The 25872-nt window shown below is 32.9% G+C and overlaps 1 protein-coding gene and 1 long non-coding RNA gene across 2 annotated transcripts in view; both read right to left on the minus strand.

Annotated features, from left to right (window-relative positions):
- LOC143054573 (uncharacterized) overlaps positions 1-3038 on the minus strand; it is a 422571-nt gene extending 419533 nt beyond the window's left edge. Inside the window, exons 1-2 of the mRNA XM_076227592.1 lie at positions 2956-3038; positions 2520-2618 (exon numbers count right to left, since the gene is read on the minus strand). Coding sequence (XP_076083707.1) covers positions 2520-2618; positions 2956-3033 — 177 coding nt within the window. The 5' untranslated portion in view covers positions 3034-3038. The remainder of the gene's footprint in view (positions 1-2519; positions 2619-2955) is intronic.
- Positions 3039-9242: 6204 nt separating this feature from the next.
- Positions 9243-25872, minus strand: part of LOC143054579 (uncharacterized) — a 38784-nt gene continuing 22154 nt past the window's right edge. Inside the window, exons 4-8 of the long non-coding RNA XR_012971738.1 lie at positions 25386-25461; positions 23832-23943; positions 22828-22924; positions 10461-10484; positions 9243-9327 (exon numbers count right to left, since the gene is read on the minus strand). This is a non-coding gene — a long non-coding RNA (uncharacterized LOC143054579). The remainder of the gene's footprint in view (positions 9328-10460; positions 10485-22827; positions 22925-23831; positions 23944-25385; positions 25462-25872) is intronic.

A 25872-nucleotide genomic window follows, 5' to 3' on the forward strand; every position in this document is an offset into this window, starting at 1 on the left:
TATCAACAGAATAAATTATCAGGATGAACATCAAGTATTTGGCACAACTTTTTGGAATTTTGGATCCTCAATGCTCTTCAACTTTGTACTTGTTTGGTTTTATAAATATTTTGATTTGAGCGTCACTGATGAGTCTTATGTAGACGAAACGCGCGTCTGGAGTACTAAATTATAATCCTGGTACCTTTGATAACTATTCTACATGTACTTATTTAAAGAAACAAACATTCATTCAATACATGAATCTCTTTAATTTCTTGATTTTGCCGATGATCAGTTACTTTCTGCTGCAAAAAAAGTCCGAATTTAAACAGACTTATAGGCGGGTCAAGACTGAATCCTTAGATTTTAAAGCTGAAAAGGGCATCCGACTTATAAGCGGATCGACTTATACTCGAGTATATACGGTATGGCCAAACTATTCCAACTATATAGATTAAAAACAAGAATTTGAAGAAATTTGCAGTCTTAAGGAGGCTGCGGTGTCTTCCTCCATATTGGATTTTGAAAAAAAACAGACAATAAACAGTCGAGATCTTTAATAAAATGTGCAAATTTCGAAAGTTGTATGTAATTTATGTGTAAAACTTTTCATGTTAATATAGAAAATAATGTGATTTATCATATTTACTGCTATATTTTAGAAAAAAATAGATTTATTAATTGTTTTTACACTTTGCCATATAAGGGGAGATAACTCTGATATAAGGAGAGATAACTCCGATAAAGTAACTGTTACAATCATATGTTTTTTTAACTATTAAATTATAAATATATGATGAACTTGTACGTCTGGCGTATTAAATTTTTAACCTGGTACCTTTTGTTGGCTATTATTCATTTGTTTCTCTGTCTATATTTTCTCCAATTTATTTGTATTGTAGTCCTGTTTTGTAATGTTGTCAGTTTAATGTTATAATTATCATCGCCATTAAAGCCGGAGGTTTGGCGTGCCCACCATTTTTATTTTAAAATGCCCTGTACCAAGGGAGGGAAATGGCCATTTTTATATTATAGTTCGTTTCTGTGTGTGTTACATTTTAATGTTGTGATTCTGTGGTATCGTAGTTCTCTTATATTTGATGCGTTTCCCTCAGTTTTAGTTTGTAACCCGGATTTATTTTTTTCTCTATCGATTTATGAATTTCGAACAGCGGTATACTACTGTTGCCTTTATTCAATGTATTGCTTAATACTATTTTGATACTATCTAATAATTTTGTTATCATTGTCACGACAACAGATTGGTGTATGGGTCTTTTGACAGTTTGTTTGTTTACTTTTTGTTTAATGACAACAAGTGCCATATCAGGATATTGCCAGGTCTAATTTTGAATCAATACAAATTATTATTTTTGATATCAAAAACTATTTTATCCATTTACTTATAGGTTATTATTATTGCTTCTTTTCCATAAAACTGAGATATTCATATACTTTGGATTACAAATTATGGAATAATAAAATTATCCCCTTTTAGTAAAACTAATCACCCAAAATGTATTAGTGGTCTATAAACAAAATCATTTTATTTTTGAAGATTTTGAAAACAAATACTGGATTTCATTTATATGATCATCTATGTTCACGTGTTTTATAGTAAAACTAAGCCATACAAGTCTATAAAACACTTCCATATTTTTAGTGTAATTTAAAGTATCATATGACATATATGTGTAACTATAACCTTGAGAAAAAAAAATCCTTTGGCCAAAAATATCTTAAACATCATTTTAGTGATGCATTATTTACTAGTTGAATACTGAGCCTTTACTATAATATATTACCTCATGTGTTTTAACAAAGGGACTGATGCCTCCTTCTTCTACTAGATATCTTGTGACATGTAGCTCTCCCCACTCAGCAGCCAGATGTAGAGCTGTTTTACCATTTCTCTATAATTATACCAAATAACATGTAAATATTATGGATACTTCTTTGTTACCAATATAAATAGTATACAACATATCCTACAACTGATATAAAACTTGTCTGATAAACTGAATAATGTTGTGTAATAAATAAAAACAAAATGTATATCACATGAATCAGTGGTCAAAACTGAACAAAATGACCAGTCAAACTTGTATTCATATTGTACATAAACAACAAATAAACAACAAGTTTTTTTTGTGGGATGTCAGAACTTCCATCAGAAATGTCATGTTAACCTTTTTTCAAGAAATGCATAAAATATTTATATCAAGGGATTCAGTGCAATGCACAGAGATAAATGATATCTCACTTTATATAATTCTAGCAAGTATTTGTTGATATAATAATGAAATCTGTCTGATTAACATGGTTTAGAATAATGATCAATTTAAAAAAAAAAACTTTTTCAAAGAAATATGAAAATAAGTTACATTTCCTGATTTAGTACGAGGAGATAAGTAAAATGAGACCCCACTTTATATGATTCTAACAAATAATATTTGTTGTTCATTACACCTGTCTAATTAACAACATGATTTTGTGTTGATTAAAAGTAATGTAATCAGATTTAGTAGATAACATACATCTGTGATATCTTTGTTACATCTGTTCTCCAGAAGAAGTCGAGACACTTCCACATGTCCTCCACTGGCTGCCAACATTAATGCTGTATGTCCATTAACCTGGAATAATACAACTGACATCAAAACTTGTCTGATAAACTGGACAATGTTGTGTAATAAATATAAACAAAAATAAATAGTCACATTAATTAAAACTGTCTGCTTGACAACAGGATTTAGTGTAGATTCAGTATGATCATAAATTTTAAGAAAATAATTTTTTTAAAGAAAAATGAAAAAAAATTATATTTTCTGATTCAGAACAATACTACGAGTAAAATGAGACCCCACTTTATATGATTCTTACAAATATTTGTTGTTCATTTAACCTGTCTAATTAACAACATGATTTAGTGTTGATTAAAAGTAATGTGATCAGATTTAGTAGATAACATACTGATGTGATATCTGTGTTACATCTGTTCTCCAGGAGAAGTCGAGACACTTCCACATGTCCTACACTGGCTGCCAACATTAATGCTGTCCATCCACCCCACTGGAATAATACAACTGACATCAAAACTTGTCTGATAAACGGAACAATGTTGTGTAATAAATATAAACAAAAATAAATAGTCACATTAATTAAAACTGTCTGATTAACAACAAGATTTAGTGTAGATTCAGTATGATCATCAATCTTAAGAAAAATATTTTTTTAAAGGAAAATGAAAAAAAGTTGTATTTTCTGATTCAAATAAATAATACGAGTAAAATGAGACCCCACTTTATATGATTCTAACAAATATTTGTTGTCCATCAAACCTGTATAATTAACAACATGATTTAGTGTAAATTCCATTAATAGTAAATTATTCAAAAAAGCATGAAAAAAGTTTTATTTCCGGATTTACAAAAATGTAATACAACATAAAGAAAATGAGACCCTCTTTAAATAAAGATTATTATTATTATCATTATTATTATTATTCATACAAGTATTTGTTGTCCATTAAACATGTGTAATTAACAACAGGATTTAGTGCAGATTCAGTATAATCATTAATTTTAAAAAAATCATAGAAGAGTGAAAAAGAGTAGTATTTTCAAATTCAGAACAATTATATGAGTAAATCGGAATTACATTTTATATGAATTTAACGACTATATGTCCTCTTTAAAGGATGTTTCTACATAAGATACATATCACTATCTGACCAAAGTTGCTCGGAGTAGTCAGGTACAAACCATGTGTTGTTAGTTGTTATATTTGTTTGTCTAATTACTATGAGTAGTCAGGTCCAGACCATGTGTTGTTAGTTGTTGTATTTTTTTGTCTATTTTCTCTGAGTAGTCATGTCCAGACCATGTGATGTGAGTTGTTGTATCTGTATGACTATTTTCTCTGAGAAGTCAGGTCCAGACCATGTGTTGTCTGATGTTATATTAGTATGTCTATTTACTCTGAGTAGTCAGGTACAGACTATGTGTTGTGAGTTGTTGTATTTGTTTGTCTATTTACTCTGAGTATTCAGGTCCAGATCATGTGTTGTGAGTTGCTGTATTTGTTTGTCTATTTACTCTGAGTAGTCATGTCCAGACCATGTGTTGTAAGTTGTTGTATTTGTTTGTCTATTTACTCTGAGTAGTCATGTCCAGACAATGTGTTGTGTGTTGTTGTATTTGTTTGTCTATTTACTCTGAGTAATCAGGTCCAGGCCATGTGTTGTGTGTTGTTGTATTTGTTTGTCTATTTACTCTGAATAGTCAGGTCCAGACAATGTGTTGTGTGTTGTTGTATTTGTTTGTCTATTTACTCTGAGTAGTCAGGTCAAGACCATGTGTTGTTTGTTGTTATGTTTGTTTGTCTATTTACTCTGAGTAGTCAGGTCCAGACAATGTGTTGTTAGTTGTTGTATCTGTATTTCTATTTACTCTGAGTAGTAAGATCCAGACCATGAGTTGTGTGTTGTTGTATTTGTTTGTCTATTTACTCTGAATAGTCAGGTTCAGACAATGTGTTGTGTGTTGTTGTATTTGTTTGTCTATTTACTCTGAGTAGTCAGGTCCAGACCATGTGTTGTTTGTTGTTATGTTTGTTTGTCTATTTACTCTGAGTAGTCAGGTCCAGACAATGTGTTGTTAGTTGTTGTATCTGTATGTCTATTTACTCTCAGTAGTCAGGTCCACACCATGTGTTGTTAGTTGTTGTATTTGTTTGTCTATTTACTCTGAATTGTCAGGTCCAGACAACGTGTTATGTGTTGTTGTATTTGTTTGTCTATTTACTCTGAGTAGTCAGGTCCAGACCAAGTGTTGTAAGTTGTTATATTTGTATGTCTATTTACTCTGAGTAGTCAGGTCAGGTCCAGATCATGTGTTGTAAGTTTTTATATTTGTTTGTCTATTTACTCTGAGTAGTCAGGTCCAGGCCATGTGTTATGTGTTGTTATATTTGTTTGTCTATTTACTCTGAGTAGTCAGGTCCAGACCATGTGTTGTTAGTTGTTGTATTTGTTTGTCTATTTACTCTGAGAAGTCAGCTCTAGACAATGTGTTGTTTGTTGTTATATTTGTTTGTCTATTTACTCTGAGTAGCCAGGTCCAGACCATGTGTTGTGTGTTGTTGTATTTGTTTGTCTATTTACTCTGAGTAGTCAGGTCAGGTCCAGACCATGTGTTGTTAGTTGTTATATTTGTAAGTCTATTTACTCTGAATAGTCAGGTCCAGACAATGTGTTGTGTGTTGTTGTATTTGTTTGTCTATTTACTATGAATAGTCCATGTGTTGTTAGTTGTTGTATCTGTATGTCTATTTACTCTGAGTAGTCAGGTCCAGACCAGGTGTTGTAAGTTGTTATATTTGTTTGTTTATTTACTCTGAGTAGTCAGGTCCAGGCCATGTGTTGTGTGTTGTTGTATTTGTTTGTCTATTTACTCTGAGTAGTCAGGTCCAGGCCATGTGTTGTTGTATTTGTTTGTCTATTTACTCTGAGTAGTCAGGTCCAGGCCATGTGTTATGTGTTTTTATATTTGTATGTCTATTTACTCTGAGTAGTCAGGTCCAGACCAGGTGTTGTAAGTTGTTATATTTGTATGTCTATTTACTCTGAGTAGTTAGGTCCAGGCCATGTGCTATGTGTTGTTATATTTGTTTGTCTATTTACTCTGAGTAGTCAGGTCCAGACCATGTGTTGTTAGTTGTTGTATTTGTATGTCTATTTACTCTGAGAAGTCAGGTTTACACAATGTGTTGTTTGTTGTTATATTTGTTTGTCTATTTACTCTGAGTAGCCAGGTCCAGACCATGTTTTGTGTGTTGTTGTATTTGTTTGTCTTTTTACTCTGAGTAGTCAGGTCAGGTCCAGACCATGTGTTGTTAGTTGTTATATTTGTATGTCTATTTACTCTGAATAGTCAGGTCCAGACAATGTGTTGTGTGTTGTTGTATTTGTTTGTCTATTTACTATGAATAGTCCATGTGTTGTTAGTTGTTGTATCTGTATGTCTATTTACTCTGAGTAGTCAGGTCCAGACCAGGTGTTGTAAGTTGTTATATGTGCTTGTCTATTTACTCTGAGTAGTCAGGTCCAGATCATGTGTTGTAAGTTGTTATATTTGTTTGTCTATTTACTCTGAGTAGTCAGGTCCAGGCCATGTGTTGTGTGTTGTTGTATTTGTTTGTCTATTTACTCTGAGTAGTCAGGTCCAGGCCATGTGTTATGTGTTGTTATATTTGTTTGTCTATTTACTCTGAGTAGTCAGGTCCAAAGCATGTGTTGTTAGTTGTTGTATTTGTATGTCTATTTACTCTGAGTAGTCAGGTCCAGGCCATGTGTTGTGTGTTGTTGTATTTGTTTGTCTATTTACTCTGAGTAGTCAGGTCCAGGCCATGTGTTATGTGTTGTTATATTTGTATGTCTATTTACTCTGAGTAGTCAGGTCCAGGTCATGTGTTATGTGTTGTTATATTTGTTTGTCTATTTACTCTGAGTAGTCAGGTCCAGGCCATGTGTTGTGTGTTGTTGTATTTGTTTGTCTATTTACTCTGAGTAGTCAGGTCCAGGCCATGTGTTATGTGTTTTTATATTTGTATGTCTATTTACTCTGAGTAGTCAGGTCCAGACAAGGTGTTGTAAGTTGTTATATTTGTATGTCTATTTACTCTGAGTAGTCAGGTCCAGGCCATGTGCTATGTGTTGTTGTATTTGTTTGTCTATTTACTCTGAGTAGTCAGGTCCAGACCATGTGTTGTTAGTTGTTGTATTTGTTTGTCTATTTACTCTGAGAAGTCAGGTCTAGACAATGTGTTGTTTGTTGTTATATTTGTTTGTCTATTTACTCTGAGTAGTCAGGTCCAGACCAGGTGTTGTAAGTTGTTATATTTTTATGTCTATTTACTCTGAGTAGTCAGGTCCAGGCCATGTGCTATGTGTTGTTATATTTGTTTGTCTATTTACTCTGAGTAGTCAGGTCCAGACCATGTGTTGTTAGTTGTTGTATTTGTTTGTCTATTTACTCTTAGAAGTCAGGTCTAGACAATGTGTTGTTTGTTGTTATATTTGTTTGTCTATTTACTCTGAGTAGCCAGGTCCAGACCATGTGTTGTGTGTTGTTGTATTTGTTTGTCTATTTACTCTGAGTAGTCAGGTCAGGTCCAGACCATGTGTTGTTAGTTGTTGTATTTGTTTGTCTATTTACTCTCAGTAGTCAGATCCAGACCATGTGTTGTTTGTTGTTGTATTTGTTTGTCTATTTACTCTCAGTAGTTAGGTCCAGATCATGTGTTGTTTGTTGTTGTATCTGTATGTCTATTTACTCTCAGTAGTCAGGTCCAGACCATGTGTTGTTAGTTGTTGTATTTGTTTGTCTATTTACTCTGAATAGTCAGGTCCAGACAATGTGTTGTGTGTTGTTGTATTTGTTTGTCTATTTACTCTCAGTAGTCAGATCTAGACCATGTGTTGTGTGTTGTTGTACTTGTTTGTCTATTTACTCTGAGTAGTCAGGTCAGGTCCAGACCATGTGTTGTTAGTTGTTGTATTTGTTTGTCTATTTACTCTCAGTAGTCAGATCCAGACCATGTGGTGTGTGTTACTCTGAGTAGTCAGGTCCAGACCATGTGTTGTTAGTTGTTGTATCTGTATGTCTATTTACTCTCAGTAGTCAGGTCCAGGCCATGTGTTGTTAGTTGTTGAATTTGTTTGTCTATTGACTATGAATAGTCAGGTCCACTTTTGAGTTTTAACATTCAATAACTAATGTGATATGTTGCAAGTTGGTTTCATATTCAGTGTTGTGCTTAGATTTAAAGGTGTTTCAAATGCAGTATTGTTCTCAGTGCTGTAAACTGATTACAGGTATGTTTCATTGTTGTGTCATGATGTGTCTCAAGCTCTGAGTTAAACATCAGTGGTGTGTCTTGATGTGTCTCATGTTCTGTGTTGAACATCAGTGGTGTGTCTTGATGTGTCTCATGTTCTGTGTTGAACATCAGTGGTGTGTCATGATGTGTCTCAAGCTCTGAGTTGAACATCAGTGTTCTGTCATATGATTCATGTTCTGTGTTGAAAGCAAGTGTTGTGTATCATGTTCCTTGTTGAACATCAGTGTTGTGTCCTAATCTGTGTTGACCATCAGTGGTGTGTCTTGTTCTGTGTTGAACATCAGTGTTGTGTCTTGATGTGTCTCATGTTCTGTGTTGACCATCAGTGGTGTGTCATGATGTGTCTCATGTTCTGTGTTGACCATCAGTGGTGTGTCTTGTTCTGTGTTGAACATCAGTGTTGTGTCTTGATGTGTCTCATGTTCTGTGTTGACCATCAGTGGTGTGTCATGATGTGTCTCATGTTCTGTGTTGACCATCAGTGGTGTGTCTTGATGTGTCTCATCTTCTGTGTTGAACATCAGTATTGTGTATAGCAATGTTCTGTCATATGATTAATGTCCTGTGTTGAAAGCAAGTGTTGTGTATCATGTTCCTTGTTGAACATCAGTGTTGTGTCCTGTTGTGTGTCATGCTCCTTGTTGAACATCAGTGTTGTGTCATTATATGTATCATGTTTTGTGTTGAACATAACTGTTGTGTGTCATGTTATGTGTTAAACACCAGTGCTGCATCATGATGTCTCATGTTTTGAATTGAATATCAACATTGTGTCATGTGTCTCATTTTTTTGTATTTGACAACAATGCTGTGTCATGTGTCTCATGTTTGTTGTTCAGCATCAGTATTGTGTCTTGATGTGGCTCATGTGTTGTGATGAACATCAGTGTTATGTCATGTGTTTCCTGGTCTGTGATGAACACCAGTGTTGTGTCATGATATGTCTCATGTTCTGTGTTGAACATATGTGTTGTGTCATGATGTGTGTTGTGTTTAGATCAGTGTTGGCAGGAAAGTGGTACAGTAGTTGAACTATTTAGAAAACTCATTCACCAAACCTAGCTTTTTTTTAAGTATCCTGCATTTGTGTGTCATGTACTGGTTATGTACAATCTGCTGTGTTTTGAAGTACCTTGTATTTGCATGTAAGTTTACCTACTTGATAGTCAATGTTACAAGTTTACCTACTTGATAGTCAATGTTACAAGTTTACCTACTTGATAGTCAATGTTACAAGTTTACCTACTTGATAATCAATGTTACAAGTTTACCTACTTGATAATCAATGTTACAAGTTTACCTACTTGATAATCAATGTTACAAGTTTACCTATTTGATATTCAATGTTACAAGTTTACCTACTTGATAATCAATGTTAGCTCCATTTGCCAGGCAAAGCTTCAATTCTTCTACTCTTCCTTTTTTAGCAGCTTCAATAAGTTTCTGTAAGTAAGAAATAGAGTTTACATTTAACAGAATGTAAAGAGTGTAGTAACTGAAATGGTTTTCACACCAGACAATAATAATTATCAAACACTTTAAAACTACAAATTTTTAATTTGGTTAATACAAGGGAAACATTTTACTCTATCCCATGGCTCAACTGGAGACCATTTTTTGAATGTCACTTTTTCGTGCAGACCAATCAATATCAATAATTTAAAACAAAAACAACTGAATTTACATAAATAATTTTAAAGATAATGCTCAAGTTCTACATTTCGACCTCACACCTTTTTATAGTCTGTCAACATCAAAAAGACATCTTGCTTCACTTTTGTTGTTTTTTCTAATAACTGTAACGATGTTATGTACATGGCGTCATAGTTAATTACTTTCAATTTACAATTTGAAGAAGAGGAAATTTTTGAAATAACACCAAACTGCTGAAACTTATAGATGTTATACATGTACTTTCAATGTAAACAAAAGACTGGTCACTGACATTTCAATTATTCACTGAGGGATATCGAAGAGTGCAACATATTTGTTTGTATTCAAAAAGTTTTCAGGGGAAATTCTGTTTTGCAACTTTGTAATTAACAGCCATACAAACCGAACTATTTGCTCTGATTTAACCTATGCTGCGGAAACGTACAAAACATATTTATGTTTGACCCGTCCACATTCTGTATGTATGTGCCTGTCCCAAGTCAGGAGTCTGTAATTCAGTCAGGTTGTCGTTTGTTGATGTGTCACATATTTGTGTTTCATTCATTTTTTTGTGCATAAATTAAGCCGCTTTTTTTCTCTCGTTTGAATTGTTTTACTTTTGTTATTTCTGGGCCTTTTAAAACTGACTATGCGGTATGGGCTTTTTGAAGGCCGTACAATGACCTATATATGTTAATTTCTGTGTCATTTGGTCTCTTGTGAAGAGTTGTCTCATTGGCAATCATACCACATCTTCTTTTTTATATTAGCCAAAAGTGCTGGTCCAGAAAACCGATTAATCAAGTATCATTTTGAAGTGTGGAGTATTTGAGTACTAGTTGACATCCCTACAAATGATCACATGCTATATTTTCTATCAAAAAACACTAGAATGTTTTGACTTAAAGAAGAAAAAATCTTACATAGTCCCAATCTTCCATTATTTCCTAAAATAGAAAAAAAACAATATCTATAAACTATTGTTAGAGTCATTATTGTTACTATTACATGCAACTGCATAGTATTAGAAAAAAAGACCAAAACTCAAAATCTTAACTTTGATCATTGAACCATGCAAATGAGGTCAAGGTCAGATGACACCTTCCAGCTAGACATGTACACCTTAATATCATTCCTTACATCAAATATGGTATACCTATTGCATACGGTATAAGAAAAACAGACAAAAACACAAAAACTTAACTATAACCACTGAAACATGAAATATGAGGTCAAGGTCAGATGACACCTGCCAGTTGGACATGCACACCTTACAGTCCATCCATACACTGAATATGCTAGACCTATTGCTTATAGTATCTGAGATATGAACTAGACCACCAAAACTTAACCTTGTTCACTGATCCATGAAATGAGGTTGAGGTTAACTGAAAACTGTCTGACAGTCATGAGGATCTTGCAAGGTACGCACATACCACATATAGTTATCCTATTACTTATAATAAAAGAGAATTTAACATAACAAAAAATCCTAACTTTTTTTCCAAGTAGTCACTGAACCATGAAAATGAGGTCAAGGACATTGGACGTGTGACTGACGAAAATGTAAACTAATAAAATTCTAGTTCAAACCAATGTGATCACTGAAGTGTAAAATTCATGTTTCACTGCTTGCTTATTAAATAAATAACTTAAGTCTTTAATCAAACCTACTTACTTAACATAAAAAGACATAACATATGACGGCCGCCAAGCAAAAATGACCCAATTATGGCAAAAATTATGAATTATCAGAATTTTTATTAATTAGACAGAAAATACTAATGCCAACTCAATGTAAAAAAATTGAAAAGGATCGGTGAAAAACTAGTTGACAAATTTCAATTTTGGTTACACATGAAAATGTGTTCTAACGTAAAATGCAACGTTGAAATCATTCACTTTGACGTCGATTTGAGTTTGCTGCAATTTACTAGTTTACTCTTCTCCTGGTGCTTGACAAAATAAAGTCTGATATTCCTTCCTAGCATATGGACGAATTTTTCAATATAGATGTTCCTACCTTACACATGCAATTCCGGCTGCAGGAATAACTACAGGACGAGCCAACATATCGAACTATTATAACGATGGAGAGTATCTATTTCTTTTTTATTTTGTGCAGGTTTTTTTTTTGGCAAAATTAATTCTTGATTTATCACGAGGAACGATGAATTAATGGTTTTTTTCTGATACCGTAGAATAGGTTTAATTAAAGCAGATAGAATTGGTTTCTAATCTCTCCATTGCAAAGTATTTAGTTTCATTGTTCCAGTGATCAGGAAGGACGTGCGCCTTGCGCCTATAGCGCATATTGACCGGAAATGGCGCATACAGTGCCAAATTTAAGCGCCCACGTGGCACACGATATTTTTCACTTCGTTTCAAAATGTTTAGATATCGTCAAATGAATTTCTGATCGTGTTCCGTGCCGCCATGTGTGTGTACACAACTGTGTAATGTTCCTCCAATAATAGGAGCACCTATATATTTTTGGGATGTTTTTGGTGTTTCCCTATCATAATAGAACCATGCGATTTAACGTCTTGGTGTTTTCCTATTGTAATAATAGAACCTTGCGGTCTAACTGATATCCCGAAAAACGTAATCAGCCATCATTCATGATATATTTGTTTATAAACAACTTTAAATTTGTGAAATTTGGCTAGTACAGACGAGATTTAACTCTAATAATAATCTCATTTAGTTTAGCTTGCTATTATTTCGATTGAAGAACCCCAAGACTTTTTAGGAATATAGTTTTTGTCTCCATAAAAGACGCCTAACTGTCCTTGTCATTTTTTGGTCTTTGGCTCGTTTTCACATTTTGTAAACATGACTTCAGCAATTTGTTGTTATGTTCTATGAATTAATGGTACTCTATACTGTTATTCTTGTCACAGTGATGAAGTTATAATAATACAAGAAGTGCAGAGGAAATGCCTGAAATGTCCTCTGATACGGAACGTCTAGAATAAGTATGGTATCGACGAAGACCCAAATTTAATGTACAAAAAAACACCATGAACATGAACAAGGCAACAGTACCAGTTTAAACATTGTAAATAAAGGTTGACTAAAATATTGTTGGGGTTGGAAGAAGTTATTGTATATTCATTGAAATTGAAATTATAAAATCACAGGAACAATATTCATGATTGTATTTAAAATCATAAAGGTAAGTATCAACACCTCTTTGCCAACATGGCCCATTATTTTTTTAAATGGCCCATTGAATTTATTTTTGAGGGGCCCTGGGCCCATAGTGAAAAAAACCTTCCAGATCACTGATTGTTTTCTTGTTTGTCTGTTAAACGACTTATTTTATTGATGATGATTTTCGGAAGAATTCTGCTACATGAAATACACAAAGCAAGATAGTCAGTCTTATATTGATTTTTGTTCTCCTTCAATAACAGAACAATAAAGACTTTCATTTGTTGGATTTCAAATATAAAAACATTCTTTTTATTTTGGTAGCGATTTCATTTATTTTTCAGTGTTATCTTAAATATAATTTTAAAAAAACCACTGAAGTGTGAGCTCCTGATTCTTCCAGGTCACTATCTGTTTTTCATGGGGTTCATGTTGCCCAATTTTCAAATTTCTGTGTTACTTTTTGTTTTACTTGTTTGTTTTTAAGACATGGTCATCTGAGTTTTCTGGTTATGATTTATGATTTCACACATGGTGTCTGTTTGTATTTATTTGATATTAAGGATCAATTTGACTAATTTTTACTCTTATTCGATCTTTCTCGGGTTCAGATTGAATCAATTCATATTGCCAGTTAAAACAGTTTGGCCATTCAAAATCCAATTGACAATTAAATTTCGAAATGAAATATAGATTAAAGGAGCTCATGGTGGGAATTTGTCGTAAGGTCAGTGTTTGGAACATTTAATCTAAAGGAGTGGAATATATTTTGCCAATAGGGCGTTTAATACTGGTATTAATTTACCGCCGATTCTATTGAGTGTGAAGGCAAAGGTAATATCTTTGGTTAGCTTGCTTGCTAGCTTTACCGTTAAGTCATTATTAGGTCAGGTAAACTACCCTCCTTTAAAAGTAGACTCATCAACCCAATCTATCTGTCTGTAAGACCAGGCCACTTCGAAAGGATGGTAGTATACCTTAGCTAACCAAAGATATTACCTTTGCCTACACACTTAATGGAATCAGCTGTAATCAATTTAATTGTTTCATATTTTTCATATAGGAGTCTTTTATAGCCGACAATACTGTATGTTTTGTCTCAATGTTGAAGGCCTATAACTACGACCTGGGACTATTATACAAGTCTAAGAGTCCAACGAAGCTATGACACACATCAGAATATAATAAATGCAAATGTTATGTGCGGACAACAAGACGACCAGACATTTGTCCATTCTATTAAGTGGACAAATCTAGTCTATAAAGGCTCCCTGTTGAAGACCTTACTTTGACCTATAAGGGTTTACTTTTTTAAATCATGACTTGGATGGAGAGTTGTTTCATTAGCACTCATACCACATCTTCTTATATTTACATCCAGTTCCATTTGTCTGAAATGCTGATACATATGTGTCTAAACCGACTGTTTTGATTCACAAGAAGATAACACAATCTGAGGTCCATGATCATGTCTGTTAGGAGGTACTGTTTGTGGTAAACCATGCAGACTAGCATAATTTTTCAAATATTCTACGGTACCATATTTGAAATCCCCTCAAATGAAAATGTATTTAATCAAAGATTTTAAACTGGACTCTCGAATACTATAGTTAACAGAAATACATCTTGACAAACTTATATATGTCATTAAAAGTATATGTAAAATTTTGTTTACTTTCGCTCTCTGTATCTAAAACGGGATTTATCTACGTCTTTATATTCTAATTTACTCAAGAAATACATTTCTTTGCCTTCTTTCGATAGTTCACGCTTAAAGAGTATGTGCCTTATTATTTCACCCTGTTCAAATTGGTTGATACATATAACAAGAGGCTGTCACAAAGACAGCAAACCGGATTTATTAACATTTATTTGTGTCCTGGCAATATCACAAGAACCATTACTGATGAACGGTGAAAGTGAAAATCGTCAATATCAAATTTGACCTCCATTTTGTCATCAGTATCAACATATTAAAATTTGAAAAGCTTAGATTGAATGGTTCATGAGTAAATGCAATAAAGTGAATGGAAACGCCATTTTACGATCTTTCAAGAACCATAACTCCTGAACGGTAAAAGTCAAAATCGTCAATATCAAATTTGACCTCCATTTTGTCATCAGTATCAACATATTAAAATTTGAAAAGCTTAGATTGAATGGTTCATGAGTAAATGCAATAAAGTGAATGGAAACGCCATTTTACGATCTTTCAAGAACCATAACTCCTGAACGGTAAAAGTCAAAATCGTCATTATTGAACTTGACCTCTATTTTGTCATCAGTAACAACATATAAAAATTTCAAAAGCTTTGGTTGAATGGTTCATGAGAAAATGCACGGACACGACTTGAAACACCATTTTTCAATCTTTCAAGAACCATAACTCCTGAACGGTAAAAGTCAAAATCGTCATTATTGTACTTGACCTCCATTTTGTCATCAGTAACAACATATTAAAATTTGGGAAGCTTTGGAAGAACAGTTCGTGTGTAAATACACGGACACGACTGGAAACTCCATTTTTCAATCTTTCAAGAACCATAACTCCTGAATGGTAAAAGTCAAAATCGCCATTATTGAACTTGACCTTCATTTAGGTGTCAGTAACAACATATTAAAATTTGAAAAGCTTTGGTTGAACGGTTCATGAGTTAATGCACGGACATCCCCAAATCAATAACCGACATTTTTGTCACAAAAATCCGGTTAAAAAGACAACAACAATCTTTAGTTATTTTGGCCATACTCAAACGTTATTAAAATTATTTCTACATGTAATATCTTCAATTTTAATATTAAATGAAAACTGCAGCTGCGTGTGCCATTTCATCCGTTTAAGATATATTTCTTGCAATAAATATATACGCATGTAAATGTTTACAAAACAAACTAAAATGCACGTTGAACTTAAAGTGATTTAAACGAAAAATAACATTTAAAAACTTTATTAAATAACGTTAAAAATATATCTCGAGTGCGAAATCTCAATCCAACTGTGTTCGTCATAAATATCAACTATTTTTATGTATTACTATAAAAAGTTTCGTCTGGATATCCCTTATCAAAGAAATTTGATTCAAAGTCAACTTGAAAATTTCAATATTATGCAAAAGTAAAATAGATTGTTTTTTAACATCTAAAATATTACATTTCTAGATTGAAAAAATATGAAGAACAACAAGATTATTTGATGTGATCTAAATGTAATGTTTTTTCAGCTTGTGTTGCCTCAATTAGTCCTTTCCACATGTTTAAAGATCATTGTATTATATCCAGCATCATCTTTCTTGAAAATTAACGCAACATTGCAAAATTGCCTTTGTTTCTGTTTCTGATTTTACATGGCGTTAAAAAATACCATTGAAAATTTATTATTGGATTGTTAATTATCTATCCTTGAATTTAGAGATTTACACGACGTGTGATACAGTTAGTGACTTCTGATCATTAAGTCAAAAACATCAATTTAAAAATTGTCTTCTTGTCGTTGTATAACATTTCGTACTAGAGTTGCATATTTATTTCAACAAAGTTAACAACTCAATTTAAGTCAAACAATATCCCAAATCTCATTTTATTCATAATAAAAAAAAAAAATACAAAAGAAATTGAACTGTGACCATTAAATTGTATACTGTATATGTATTACATGTATTTGATAACATTGTAACAGTGATTAACCAGCTTAAACAATATCGTGTATGCATCCAAAATTGTTAATCATTTTTGGAATTGCTCAAGCCCTTAGAATCTTTTATTTTCTAATGTTTACTGATGCTTTTTCTTCTTTTCTTTGTTGTTTTATTATTCATTGCCTACTACACTGACCATTTTAGAAAAGAGAATTTTTTTCTCGAATGGAAGCAGAACACCTATATTTTGTTTACTTTTAGAAAATGTAAAACAAAAATTAAGATAAAACTTGTCATGAATAAAATTGAGAAAGGAAATACAGAATCTGTCAAAAAGACAACAACCTGGCCAAAAGAACCGAAATGTAGGTTTATTATAGTTTTTGTGCTGTATAAGCCAAGTTAATTCCAACCCCTTTCCATTTGAAAGATGAGTGACTGGGACCTCTATAGGCGATTTTGGCGATTTTAGTAGATTTTAGTAAACGTAAAAAAAAAGTGAAACTTTAAGCTACTGCTTACTGATGCTACCCTGCCAAAATATTTCGGTAAACAGGAAGTTGTTGAGTGATAAATATGAAAACGCATCACACAGTATAACTGACTTATTATATAAACCCTAGAACCAAATTTCAGAAATCCTTGTAATGTAGTTTTTGAGAAAAATGCGACGAAAATATTCATGGGACGACCGGACAGACTGACTGGATGGATGGACTAACGGGCAGACAGAGGTAAAACAGTATACCCAACTTTTTTAAAGTGAGTGATATAATTATGAACTGATATTTGTTTCCTACTTACAGTTTGAAATGCAATTGCAAACTTTTTGATATATTTTCTGATAAAATACTAGTAGAATGTTTTCATTTGAACAAATTGATTTATTGTTTTATGTACAGTAGTATCTAAATATCGTGGATTAAAGCTGGCAAAATAAAAATGAAAACTTTCAGACCGACCTTCTTCTGTGTCGTACTTGATTTCTTTAAAGCAATTTGCTATCGTAAGATTTGCAAGAGATGCAAGATTTTCCGCATTTGGCATGCATAATGTTGCGCCAAATATTAAATTATTTACTTGGATTCTACATACAATAACTTGCCGTACCAAAAGTTTAAAAGAAATCTAGCTGTGGAAAATAACTTTTAGTGGTTTATAGAAAATATTAAAGAGTATTTTTTTTACACAACATTGGTATTGTTTATATATAGTAAAAGGTTAGGCTTAAATTAAAATATTGTTTGTTACCGACCGACCCTATAAATTCGTTCCGCCTGAAATTCTTTTATTTGTATTTACCAGCAAGATTTTATTTTATTTTATTTTTTCGTTCCTACCAAAAATCTTATATTTGTATTTCCCGCTCAAAACTTTTTTACCGGAATCCTCGGGTTTTATCTTTAATGTATCAGGTCCAGTCCGTTTGGTATCACCTGAGCGTTTGACATGAACAATTGCATTTGAAGTTTCAAAGCATTTGTTTGAAATCGAGGAAATCATGATATAACGTACGTTACTCTGTATCTTAAGGCTTTATACTTAAAGAGCAGGGTTCATTTACAAAAAAGTTCGTTTGATACAAAATTATCAACATGTGTACAAACTAATTTGTAAACGGACGTTGTATTCTATGTAGCCTAGGAATGGCCTTTTGTGATGCGCAGATCAGGATGATTATGTTAACGATGCCGCTATATTATTTATATCTGACATGAACCAAAAGTGACAAAACCCTGTAAAGAAGAGAATATCTGGCAGAAAAATCGCCAAGTTTTCCATACAAATCATTTATAAATGCGATGTTTAAAACTACAATGTACGTGACAATTGAGTTTTAATTCTTGCATGTCTTGTAGCATTTTTATTGGAAACAAAGGCACACACGAAATTTTTAACACTCTAGGGACTTTTTCTACTAGTAATGTATGTCTATCCGGACATATCTTACCAGTACAAAGTTATCTCTTACAGAAAACCTTTAGGTAAGCGTACAAGGTACGTAGTACAGAATATAAGTGCAAGTTCAAAGTTCCAGGCATGTAAAAGTTGAAGATATGAGGCACAGCTCTATATTTTGATATTTGAAAACGAAATAGTAGTGCATATGAATATATGTGCTTCACATTCTGCGTAATATTTTTTCTCTTCAAAACTAATAGTCCCAAAAAAACTTATTTGCAAAAACAAAACAGACAAAAATGATATTTCTATATCTAAAAAATGACATTATGCTGATTTTGTATATGTAAAATAAAATATTAAACCTACCTGCCTACCCATGAAAAATAATATACCGAGCCAAGTTATTTTTTTTGGGGAAAAAATAAAATATTTTACCTACCTACCTACCCTGTTTCAAAACATAGGGTCGGAAAAGGGCAAACAAACAATATTTTAATTTAGGCCTTAATACCTGTATTGTATTGCATCATCACATATAGTGGTACTATGTCATAATGAGATGATAATAATGAGATGATGTGTGGGATTTTTTTATATTGTTTATTAAGCATTCAAGACAATAAGAATATACAGTGTATTATGTCAAAACAAGCATTTGAAAACTTTTAATAGAATTTTATCACAAAATTAAAATCATGTTATGTTTAAATATTAAATCGTAAATACTGCATTATTTTACAGAAATAATGTACTATAAGAATATACTATTTAATTCGCATGGATAACTCTATCTTTAGAAAAATATCTCAATTTCAACATGCAATTTATTGGTTTGTTGTACGTTATATGAAGATAGCGTTGACTACCGATAACGACGTCAAATGTAATAAGGGTTGTTTTTGCTAGACGGGTGTCTTATGAAAGTGAAATAAAATCTGTTGAACCAATCTTTTATATATTTTCAAACAAAACAATTGCAAGAAAAAGTTTAATATTTATAGGTTCTAGTAATTGCACTGAACATTAATCTATATTTATAAGCATAAGTCATGTAAGTAAAATAAATAAATGGGGAATGTGTCAAAGGGACACAGATGATGCCCCTGCTTGCATACAATGTTATAAGGGACATAAACTCAAAAACAGTAAAAGTGACGCAACCAAAATTCAGACTTGAGGAAACTTGTTAGTGAACGAAAATGAAAAATTAAGCAATTTTTCCATTTGTTTAGGGGCATTACTCTAGAATGGTAAAAGTGACGCCACCAAAATTCAAAATTGATCTGTGTTTTGTGGTAATAAGCATTGTGTAGAAGTTTGATGACATTTGTTTGAGGCAAACTAAAATTAGAGAACGGAAACCAATTTCTGGTTAGTACGGACGTACGTACGGACAGACAGACAAGGGTAAAGCCTAATGCCCCCTCTGCTACGGTGGGAGCATAAACTAGAGGCTCTAAAGAGCCTGTGTCGCTCACCTTGGTCTATGTGCATATTAAACAAAGGACACAAATGGATTCATGACAAAATTGTATTTTGGTGATGGTGATGTGTTTGAAGTTCTTACTTTCTGAACGATTTTGCTTCTTACAATATTATCTATAATGAACTTTGCCCATTAGTAACAGAGAACTATATTTGGTAAAAATTTACATAAATTTACCAAATTAATGAAAATTGTTAAAAATTGACTATAAAGGGCAATAACTCCTTAAGGGGTCAATTGACCATTAAGGTCATGTTGACTTATTTGTAGATCTTACTTTGCTGAACATTATTGCTGTTTACAGTTTATCGCTATCTATAATAGTATTCAAGATAACCAAAAACGGCAAAATTTCTTTAAAAATTACCATTTGGAGGGCAGCAACCCAACAACCAGTTGTCCAATTCATCTGAAAAATTCAGGGCAGATAGATATTGACTTGATTAACAAATTAACTTCTTGTCAGATTTGCTCTAAATGCTTTGGTTTCATAGTTATAAGCCAAAAACTGCATTTTACCCCTATGTTTTATTTTTAGCTGTGGCGGCCATCTTAGTTGGTTGACCAAGTCATGCCACACATTTTTTAAACTAGATACCCCAAAGATGATTGTGGCCAAGTTTGGATTAGTTTGGCCCAGTAGTTTCAGAGGAGAAGATTTTTGTAAAAGATTACTTTAATTTACAAAAATGGTTAAAAATTTACTATAAAGGGCAATAACTCCTAAACGGGTCAACTGACCATTTTCGTCATGTTGACCTTTTTGTAGATCTTACTTTGATGAACATTATTGCTGTTTACAGTTTATCTCTATCTATAATAATATTCAAGATAATAACCAAAAACAGCAAAATTTCCTCAAAATTACCAATTCAGGGGCAGCAACCCAACAACGGGTTGACTGATTCAACTGAAAATTTCAGGGCAGATAGATATTGACTTGATTAACAATTTAACTTCTTGTCAGATTTGCTCTAAATGCTTTGGTTTCATAGTTATAAGCCAAAAACTGCATTTTACCCCTATGTTCTATTTTTAGCTGTGGCGGCCATCTTAGTTGGTTGACCAGGTCACGCCACACATTTTTTAAACTAGATACCCCAAAGATGATTGTGGCCAAGTTTGGATTAATTTGGCCCAGTAGTTTCAGAGGAGAAGATTTTTGTAAAAGATTACTTTAATTTACAAAAAATGGTTAAAAATTGACTATAAAGGGCAATAACTCCTACACGGGTCAACTGACCATTTTGGTCATGTTGACTTATTTGTAGATCTTACTGTGCTGAACATTATTGCTTTTTACAGTTTATCTCTATCTATAATAATATTCAAGATAATAACCAAAAACAGCAAAATTTCCTCAAAATTACCAATTCAGGGGCAGCAACCCAACAACCGATTGACCGATTCATCTGAAAATTTCAGGGCAGATAGATCTTGACCTAATAAACATTTTTATCCCTTGTCAGATTTCCTCAAAATGCTTTGGTTTTTGAGTTATAAGCCAAAAACTGCATTTTACCCCTATGTTCTATTTTTAGCCGTGGCGGCCATCTTGGTTGGTTGACCAGGTCACGCCACACATTTTTTAAACTAGATACCCCAAAGATGATTGTGGCCAAGTTTGGATTAATTTGGCCCAGTAGTTTCAGAGGAGAAGATTTTTGTAAAAGATTACTTTAATTTACGAAAAATGGTTAAAAATTGACTATAAAGGGCAATAACTCCTAAACGGGTCAACTGACCAAACATTTTGGTCATGTTGACTTATTTGTAGATCTTACTTTGCTGAACATTATTGTTGTTTACAGTTTATCTCTATCTATAATAATATTCAAGATAATAACCAAAAACAGCAAAATTTCCTCAAAATTACCAATTCAGGGGCAGTAACCCCACAACCGATTGACCGATTCATCTGAAAATTTCAGGGCAGATAGATCTTGACCTGATAAACATTTTTACCCCATGTCAGATTTGCTCTAAATGCTTTGGTTTTTGAGTTATAAGCCAAAAACTGCATTTTACCCCTATGTTCTATTTTTAGCCATGGCGGCCATCTTGGTTGGTTGACCAGGTCACGCCACACATTTTTTAAACTAGATACCCCAATGATGATTGTGGCCAAGTTTGGTTTGATTTGGCCCAGTAGTTTCAGAGGAGAAGATTTTTGTAAAAGTTAACGACGACGGACGACGACAGACGACGGACGACGCCGGACGCCGGACGCAAAGTGATGGGAATAGCTCACGTGGCCCTTCGGGCCAGGTGAGCTAAAAAGGAATACATAATTTATATGAATCACATTATCAATTCATGTAATAAATGACTATCCCCCTACTGACCCCTTTCCCTCCAGGATCTTCAAACACACACTACTCTTAATAAAGCAAGAATGCACATGCTGAAATGTCCTGCCTGCTTCACTTTTTATGATTTAATTATGTTGATAGTGACATAAAGATGAATGAAGCTTGACTCGCAGTAAAAGGTATTTTTCGACTCTCTTTATATGTCTCGGTTTCTGATTGGTCAAATTTTATGGGAAGGTCCCTTGCTAAAATTAAATATTCCTTGGAGTTATATTATTTTATATGTTAAGTCCAGAGAGAGTCTGAACGACATTGGTGGAATGGGAAAATTTGAGTCTAAAAAAATTACACATACCTCAAATAACACTATTTGGATTTTTTTCACAGAATCTTTTACAAATTTACTATCTGGATGTTAAGTTCGATACTGACAGAAACAAACAGTTTTTTCTTAAATACTTTTTATAATTCATCCTTTACCTGGAGTATTATATTTCCAATGGGGTGTTGGTAGACGAAATAATTAAGGTTGATATACTTGGGTAGGCCTGCTCAAAATGATTCAGACAACAAAGGTAGGCATGTAATACATCATTGTGTAGATAAATCCATTTAAATTTAAGGCATAACAAGTTTTAGTGAGGTTGACAACAGATAAATCGAAATATAACGGAATTTCACAACAAGGTGAACTTTTTAAAAAATTCGAGTTTGGTACCTTGTGTTATTTTAAGGTATATGGGGATTTTTTTTTCTGAGACAAGTGCCTATGATAGTTCATGTATGATGTACTAACCTTTAACAAAAGTCTGACTGGAAAGGGATCAACTCCACTAGACAGTGATCAACTTGACTGGACAGGGATCAACTTGACTGGACAAGGATCAACTTGACTAGACAGGGATTAAATAAATACTGATGATAGATGTTTAAAATGAGAATATTCATGTTTTTATTTCAGGTTGAAATTATAATAATATGTTATAAAGATGCTTGTGTGTTGTTTGATTCCATTTTGACCTCTTTTATTGATTAGTTGCTGTCTCATTGATATAGACCTCTAAACTTTCACTTACACAGGATGCATTTAAGGAATGACAGTACTGTAGTTGAAGAGTTGCCACCGTCAATTGTAGATTTGACGGTCGCAAATGCAGTTTTACTGGCGACGCGTAGCAGAGTCAGTAAAACGGAGATTTGCGACCGTCAAATCAAAATTGACGGTGGCAACTCTTCAACTACAGTACTGTTATTCCGATTCTAATGCATTACAAAAAGAAAAAATACGATAAAGCTTGAAAAAATTATTAAATTTGACAAATAGAAAAAAATCCGCAACACTTCATGAATGATTTTGGCACAAAGACGTCATGGCTAAAAGTGACGTCATACAAATGAAAAATTACAAACTGGAGGTTATTACGTTACCTGTACGCTTCAAATTCGGATAAAATTACATTAAAACGGCGAATTCGAGGTAGGTGTTGTTTTATTTTCGATTATATAGTAGTAATCGAACATTTGTTGATTCAATCAATTCAAAATGGCGGGTCCCTCCTTAGTTACGCCTGGTCAACTGTGGATTTGACAGCAACTTTTAGCCAATGAAAAAAATTGTTACATCCGAATTGCATTAGAATCTTTGTTTTAGTGTCTTTGGTGTATAAAATGTGAAATATATCTGTTAATTACCTCCCCCTGGTAGAGTTAAAATTCTTCATGTGTCTCTCTTTTGAAACAAATTTCAGAAGTAAATGATCATATATATTAAAATATAGTTCACATATAATATACACTTACCTATAACACCAGCTTGACTGGACAGTGATCAAAACAACTGGTCAATGATCAACTTGACTGGACAGGTATCAACTTGACTGGACAAGGATCAAGTAAATACAGATGACAGATTCTTAAAATGAGAATATAAATGTTTCTATTTCAGGTTGAAATACTACTAACATGTTATAAAGATGCTTGTTTATTGTTTGATACAAATTTGACCTCTTTCATTAATTGGTTGCTGTGTCATTGATATAGACCTCTAAACCTTTACTCATACGGGATGCATGTTTTGTTTTAGTGTCTTGTTTACTACATAAAACCACAGGTCTTGTGATATTTTGATTGTGACCTCATAACCTTTACTCATACAGGATGCATTCTTTGTTTTTACCGTCTTATTTACTACAAAAACACAGGTCTTGTGATATTTTGAATGTGAATAATATCTGTTAATTTTCTCCCCTTGTCAGAGTTAAAATTCTACATTCAGGTCTCTTTTGAAATAAATTTCAGTAGTAAATGAGCCTATATAGTTCACATACAATGTACACTTACCTTTTAATAGGAACTCAACTGGACAAGGATCAAATTGACTGGACAGGGATTAAATTGACTGGACAAGGATTAAATTGACTGGACAATGATTACATTGACTGGACAATGATTAAATTGACTGGACAATGATTAAATTGACTGGACAGTGATCACAAGGACTGGACAATTATCAAATAAAAATCAATAATAGACATAATAGATGTTCAAATTGAAAATATAAATGAAATAAAAACAACACGTTATAGAGACACTTGTCTATTTTTAAAAACCACGTTGACCTCTTTTGTTGATTGGTTGCTGTCTCATTGAAATATACCTCCCATCTTACGCTCATACAGAACAAGTTGATTTCTTAGTTAACAACTCTATTTTTAATTATGCTTGCAATGTTTAATTAGTTTCGACTCCGAAATGTAATTTATTTTGTAATGGACAGGGATCAACTCCACTGGACAAGGATCAACTTGACTGGACAAGGATCAACTTGACTGGACAGGGATCAACTCCACTGGACAAGGATCAACTTGACTGGACAGGGATCAACTCCAATGGACAAGGATCAACTTGACTGGACAAGGATCAACTTGACTGGACAGAGATCAAATCGACTGGACAGGGATTGACTTGACTGGACAGGGATCAAATAAATACTGATGATATATGTTTAAAATGAGAATATAAATGTTTCTATTTCAGGTTTAAATATAATTATAACATATTATAAAGATGCTTGTCTATCATTGCCTATTGTTTGATACAAATTTGACCTCTTTCATTGATTGGATGCTGTCTCATTGATATAGACCTTTAAACCTTCACTTTTACAAGATGTTTTAGGGTTTTGTTTATTACATAAATAAATTACACAAATCTGGTGTTGTGATATTTTGAATGTAAAATATATCTGTTAATTATCTCCCCTTGTCAGAGTTATAATTCTACATTTGCCTCATTTTTTATAAACAAATTTCAGTAGTAAATGATTCTATCTATTTCACATACAATTAAACTTACCTATAATAGGAAGTCAACTGGCAAGGATCACATTGACTGGACAATGGTCACACGGACTGGACATTGAACACAAGGACTGGACAATTATCAAATAGAAAACAATAATCATGATAATAGACATTATAGATGTTCAAACTGAAAATATAAATGAAATAAAAACAACACGTTACAGACACTAATCTATTTTTAAATAAAATGTTGACCTCTTTTTTTGATTGGTTGCTGTCTCATTGACATAGACCTCCCATCTTACAATCATAAAGAACAATTTGATTTCTACATTGTTCTAAGTTAACAACTCTTTTTGTAATGCTTGCAATGTTTAATTAGTTTCAACTTCCAATTACAATTAATTTTGTTATTGTGTCAGTTTATTTTTTGTATCCCGTCACAAAAGTTGCTAAGTGCAAAATATTAACCTTGTTCTAAAAGAATTAATACAAACACTGGTCTAATGCTATTTAGAATGAATCCTATAGCTCTGGAT

This window comes from Mytilus galloprovincialis, chromosome 12, assembly GCF_965363235.1.
Source record: "Mytilus galloprovincialis chromosome 12, xbMytGall1.hap1.1, whole genome shotgun sequence".
In the NCBI taxonomy this organism is placed as follows: domain Eukaryota; kingdom Metazoa; phylum Mollusca; class Bivalvia; order Mytilida; family Mytilidae; genus Mytilus; species Mytilus galloprovincialis.